Source organism: Neodiprion pinetum, chromosome 7 (genome assembly GCF_021155775.2).
Source record: "Neodiprion pinetum isolate iyNeoPine1 chromosome 7, iyNeoPine1.2, whole genome shotgun sequence".
NCBI classification, from domain to species: domain Eukaryota; kingdom Metazoa; phylum Arthropoda; class Insecta; order Hymenoptera; family Diprionidae; genus Neodiprion; species Neodiprion pinetum.
The window spans coordinates 24,475,218-24,481,430 of record NC_060238.1 but is presented as its reverse complement, the minus strand read 5'-3'; the positions used below and the strand labels follow the sequence as shown (position 1 = coordinate 24,481,430).

The 6,213-nt window shown below is 37.9% G+C and overlaps 2 protein-coding genes across 4 annotated transcripts in view; one reads left to right on the top strand and one right to left on the bottom strand.

Moving 5' to 3' along the window:
- LOC124223589 (alpha-taxilin) overlaps nucleotides 1-1,912 on the bottom strand; it is a 35,114-nt gene extending 33,202 nt beyond the window's left edge. Inside the window, exon 1 of one of the 2 annotated variants that reach the window (XM_046635741.1) lies at nucleotides 1,787-1,912. The gene's annotated coding sequence lies outside the window, so the exon portion shown is untranslated. The remainder of the gene's footprint in view (nucleotides 1-1,786) is intronic. The other variant, XM_046635738.1, reaches the window with a different exon arrangement.
- On the top strand, nucleotides 235-5,390 carry Socs36E (Suppressor of cytokine signaling at 36E). 2 transcript variants are annotated; one of them, XM_069137883.1, is made up of 6 exons: nucleotides 235-431; nucleotides 929-1,566; nucleotides 1,661-1,971; nucleotides 2,469-2,723; nucleotides 2,810-3,076; nucleotides 3,169-5,390. In XM_069137883.1, the coding sequence occupies exons 2-6, from the start codon at nucleotides 1,098-1,100 to the stop codon at nucleotides 3,421-3,423; spliced, it is 1,557 nt and encodes a 518-aa protein (XP_068993984.1). In that variant the 5' UTR covers nucleotides 235-431; nucleotides 929-1,097; the 3' UTR covers nucleotides 3,424-5,390. The 2 variants fall into 2 exon arrangements, with proteins under 2 accessions (XP_068993984.1, XP_046491704.1); XM_046635748.2 differs by having other exon boundaries at nucleotides 236-431; nucleotides 2,484-2,723.
- Nucleotides 5,391-6,213: the final 823 nt, after the last annotated feature.

Here is a 6,213-nt window from a genome sequence, read left to right as displayed (position 1 = left end):
GAGCCAAAATATCGCTAGAAAAAATGCGGCAATTTGTTTTCCACCGATTGATCAGAAAACGCGTGCCAATCTGGTATTATTATCCGGTATTGCCGCGTATCTTCGTCAACGCTTCGTTTAACATTGGCTCTCTCTAGTGAACAGTTTGTCCGATGGATTTCGGATCGGTAAAGAGGGAATGCTTTTTTTAGCCAAAAAACATCCGTACACACCTCGAATCTCAACGCTGTTTCGTTCAAGGTGACGGGATGCACACGACAAGTTTGGACAAGCTGTCGTCAGTCACGGTGGTGAAGGGGTAGCTGCGATTAGCCTTGATGGGAAGAAAACTTTTTTTTAGAATTTATTTATTTATTCCCTGGTGAACAGTGTCTGCGAAACGTATGTTAAAAATCAGAAATCATACAGGAGTAAAACCCAGCGCATATACGGTTCGTAATTCCCGATGTAATAATATTTCACGTAAGATAATGTGTTACCCGGAGTTGTGAAGTAAGGAAGATTTCATTCACGTGAGAAAACGTCGTCGTAGTACACAAAATGGTGCAGCAGCCGTAATTTTCTCCCGATAAATGTTCATCTTTGTTGAACAACAAATACCGCGGGTTGTAAGAGAGCGGCTATTTTTCTTTTTTTTTTTTTTACCAGAAAAAAAGAGGCAGAAAAATCAATTCTGTGTAATTGTAATCTGGAGTGAATGGAATTTCCTGAAATACGCGCATACACGGATAGATATAACCACTAGCCACAGAGAGGCTGATAACAAATACGAACTTGTGTCGATCGCGTTATGATTTTCCTCGTGTGCCTCAGTTTGGCGAGAAAACCAGATTCTAACGTGAGCTCCTCGGTGCTGAGATCTTTGAAAAACCGGTTTCGAATTCACTGTTCGAGTAAGTAAAGCCAATTTTTATCTCCTGCATTTCAGGTAGCTGTAGCTTGAGTCGAAGTCTATTTGGAGAAAGTTCATCGCTTGCTAAGACGCGCCTGTCCATCTCTTCGCTCTTCACCAATGGTCACTTAGATCGGCAAATGTTGAAAACACCAGCCTTGAACAGAGGCGGATAAAAATAAGATGCCGCTCGGTTCGCTTTATAATGGGCCAACGCTTAGCCAGCTTGAGAAATTTCTTTAAGATGGACAGTGAGAAATCCGAGCTCAAGAATTCAGCCAACGTAACGCGCCAGAGTACTCCCACAACAGACATGCCAAATCAGAACGCCGAGGATAACGGGAACGTCGAGTTACCGCCCAACGAAACAGAAAACACACAAAATAAGTCTGACGAAAATCTCAACAACGAACGGCTCGACTTGGGCTTAGACAATCACAACTCGAGATTTGAGTCTATATACAGCCAACAGATCGACTCGCAGGAGTCCAAGTCAACCTGCAATAATGGAAACTTTGTACCTCAGTCCGAAGCACAGCTAAAACCACAGGCAGCATCTTGCAGCAGCAGCAGCAGTAGCAGCAGCAGCAACAGCAGCATCACCTCGGAAGACAGTCCGACTAATCTACCGTTGCGAAGAACGTCGAAGACTTTATCTTTCGGAAAAAGAAGGGGTCAGGAATCGATCGGTTTTGATTTATCTGACGCACGCGATTCGTCGGGTTAAATGTTTTGTCTAATTATTTGCAAATTTCTATTTTGTTTCAGGTAAACAACGAAGCAAGGATCAAAATCCTGCCTGCAATCACCTGCTGTCTTCGAAAAAAAAGCGCAGTAACTGGGTACTGAAATTCAATTGCGCCAAGAGCAAGGGATCCAAAAGTACGGACATACCTGGTCAGGGAAATAACAACTCTGAATGCGTCTGCACCGGATACAGAAGAACGGAAGAACTTCCCATGGGCGCTGGTGTCGTATTCAACAGCTCTTCGGCTCCTCAAAGTCCAATTCTTGGACCTCTGCCTTCTAGTCCGGTTATCGACTTGTCCCGATTTAATCCTGAGGAATATCCCATGGAGGTAATGTTTTGTCTTTGCCGATCCCTTCAAGTTTCTTAATCCCAGTTTTACACAGGCTTGAAAAACCTGGAACAAATCAGAAAATATTTGTTACAAAACCAGAAATTTGATACATATTGAAATAAACAAGCACGAGTTTCGTTTTTCCACGAGGCTTAAGCTAGCAGCCAGAATTAGCGTAATAAGATAGTGAAATGCGAAAATAAAATTATTGTGAAATACATTGACCCCCTAATACTTTGATAGAATTATGAGGATTAAACTGAACTATATTTTTCTATTTCTAAAAAGTTTAACACGTTTGGCAGCTAACTCTGGCCGCTAGCTTCAGCTTCATGTTTTTCCAGTATGCAGATATTTTTTATGTTCAACCGCAGTGCAAAAGCGAGGCTTGAGATATTATCTAGTTGAAAGGAAGTAACTTGTTAATTTTTACTATCGAGGAAGGTTTTCGTTTAGAAGGACTTTAAAGGTACAACTTCGTAAAGTCATCAAAGATTGTCTTGTTTCAGGACTGCGACGAGAGGGCTAGACTTCAAAGAGCCAGGGAGATGGAAGAAGGTGTAGAACCACCCCCGGGATACAAACCTAATATCGCAGCGGGTATTCAGGTGCATCCTAATGGAATAACGGTCGATAGCCTGGCCGCGTTGTTTCAAGCAAATGCTGGAATTCAGGCCGCAGCTCTCACCGCTCTGTCGCAAATTGATTTTTCCCTAATTCCAAATATCGAACGACCTGCGCATACTCAGGTTAAAAAGTCTTGCCGATATAGAAATTGCCGAGTAATAATACTCAAAGGTGTGAATAATTATTGCAAGTTTTCGTTTCTATCTAGGTCGATTACGTTCACTGCCTGGTACCTGATTTACGATCAATCACAGCCTGCTCTTTTTACTGGGGTAAAATGGACCGTTACGAGGCAGAACGTTTGCTAGAGGGCAAACAAGAGGGAACATTTTTGCTGCGCGATTCTGCCCAAGAGGAATTCCTCTTCTCGGTTAGCTTTAGAAAGTACGAACGTTCGTTACACGCGAGAGTCGAACAGTGGAACCACAAATTCAGTTTCGATTCGCACGACCCTGGTGTTTACGCTTCTGGAACGGTAATTTTTGGCTTTTATAATTTTGCGGAAACTGAAGGGGCGATCTGAAAAACCGACAATTCAATACTAATAATACGTTTGTGTACTTCTAGGTATGCGGCTTGATAGAACACTACAAGGACCCGTCTTGCTGTATGTTCTTTGAGCCTGTGCTGACGATACCGTTGCATCGTACATACGCTTTTCCGCTGCAACATTTATGTCGAGCGATTATAACGACTAGAACAACGTACGACGGTATAAACAAACTACAGCTACCTAAAACGTTGAAAAGTTACCTCAAAGAGTATCACTATAAGCAAAGGGTTCGAGTAAGGAGGCTCGATATCGAGAGTGATCTTCAGTAAAACGAAAACTATTCTATTCGTAGCTGAGATCCCAGTTGAGTTTCATGTAAGACGCGAGTGTCTTCGTTTACAATTTACACACACTTCGCTTCTTTTCACTTAAAATTATCCGATCTAAACGATAAGTTACTAAAATGGTCACAATTTCATATCACAAGATGCGGTTATATTATTTGAAAAAAGACACGCGGACGCTTCCACTGTCCTTTAAGTCATCCATTCATTCATTCGTGTTAATATTTGGCAAATCTATTTATTCACCCTATCTATAGTACTGTAAAATAACATTTCAGAGATCAGAATAACATAAAATTAATCTCGTAGATGTGCCTTTCGAAAATCATTAAGAAACACTTTCAAAATAAGCCTAATTAATTGATCGCGATTAAAGCTGTTTTGTCGGCAAGAAGAATGGTGTCGATGGACGTAGTATAATTTTCGTGTTTTTTCAACGGAACCTGCGTTGTACATACATCATTACGTTACGAAAAGTTTAATACCTATGTATTTAATTAAACGTTGAAAAAAATTTGTACCTTATAAAAAAAAAAGTATTATGATTGGAAAAATTTATAAGATATCGGACTGACAAAACTTAATTGAATGAATCACACGAATCTCGAATAAGCATAATATCGTATAAATTTAAATTGATCCGTTTAATCGTGACTTACATTCTTATTATATTTGTCTGAAATGATAATTGAATGATGATTTCACGTTTGGATGTTTATATATTGTGCATCAATCATATTTGTTGATGCATATTGACGAGTAGTTAGGAAAGAGTAGTAGGAAGATTTTACCATATTACCCGTGTCGCAGAACTAATCGTTGTTTTCTCTTTAATTCGTATGATAGCGATTTATTATATATTATTATTATTATTATTAAATCAATATTGATTATTGTAATGTTTAGAACATTAGTTGGAGGTGATAATTTTTTAGTAATTGTCCAGCTAGAATGAAATATAATACGACGTATAGTTTGAATACCTAACTACTTAATTAAAAGGTTAAATTATAGTTTTTAATTTTCGTTGTGGGACAACTAAATATTATACATTCAATATGTTAAAACATGAGCAAGCTAATGGTGGGATCATATTAAAAGTTATTTAATCGAATAAGTATACACTGTAATTTTTAAGAGCAATTCCATTCAAGCTCTGTGTCGAAAATTCAAAAGTCAGGGAAAAGCAACGCATAGTTGCGTAATATTTTTGAGAGGCTTGTTACATTTCTTGAGAGAAGAAATGAAAAAACTGTAGAATACCGCATTCGAAAAACAATATAATATTAAGGTTCAGATTCTTAAATTCTCTATATTAAAAAATCTTCCCAATTAGAGAAATCTCAATTTGTTGAATAATATTTATTTAAATAGTTAGTGGAACGATGACAAAGTAAAAATAGTATTGTAGACTGATAGATGTATTAGATTAGAAAACTGGTATTTTCGATCTATAATATATAATATGGAACTTTTGTCAAGCCCTGCCTGTATATACATACATTTATCATCTCTATTTAGAATTGGATTTTTCGACGGCTAAAATCACATTGCTCATTTGTTTCCATTGTTTTCTCGACAATACTTTTAGAGTTTTTGCAGATAATAGATCTTTTCTAGGCATATAAAATGATGACGCGTAACACGTCGGTGAGATGGGTGACAGGAATAATTGAATCCTTACTTCAATTTAGTAGGCAACATCTTACGCATGCTGTATTCAACAATAATTGCGAATCGAGTATCATGGCTTTTTATAAATAAAATATGTCGTATATTCGATGCGTATTATATTGTACATACTGTAAATTATACAATATCATTATTACATACATATAATAAATATTGAAAACTGAAAGAATTCTTCCTTGAATATATACAGTTTGTTATTTCTGGTTTTCCCTCAATCTCTGATTCGGTGGTATCGGTGATCAAACTAACATCTGAGACGCTGATGGCACCAAAAATCTGTAATTGAAGAGAAACAGCAGGCCAAACATAGCCAAGAGAAAAGTATCTGAATTATCAATCAGGAAAATCACTTCTAAAATTCGAATGAAATTATACCAATAAAATTAACGCGGATACGGGAAATAAGAATAATCACAGGAAACAGGATTTTCCGGAATTCTCTGGGTAGGAATAAAACTTGGAACCAATAATGCAAAGAGCTCGCTGGATTTTCAATCGAAATACGAATAACTTTGTACAGCTGCACGTGACTATTCTAGGACCAGAAATATAGTTTCTAAAAAGGATACGAATAACGTATCTCTCCCATTTCTCAACCATGTAGAGCTCCGTTACCAGCGTATATCGAAAGTACCAGTAACTTATGAAGGACCAGACTCGTTCAAGTATTCCAATCATCGTCGCCAAGATTTCCCTGAGAAATGATCGGCAATGAGATAAAACACTCGCGCCAAGAAATATAACTGTCAACAACGATGACGAGAGAAGTTGTACAAGTGGCGTACTTAAAATACAATCTGTGAATAAGAACTGGTGAAACCTACCCAATGGAAAATTAACCAAACTGATCGAGTGTCGCAAGCGTATAATCAGTGGGTAATTAAGAAATGGGAAAACACGTGAAAATTTAACGATTTTGACCTCCAGGCAAATAACTTATCGTTAGACAACGTGTACAACCGATTTAGCAAGACGTAGTCAAGGCCGTTGTTTGTATTGCCTACTTGTTACTTACATATGCAACAGTAAAACCTATTGGAAAATAAATTACCTCGGGATTCGATGAACCAAACCGCCAAATGT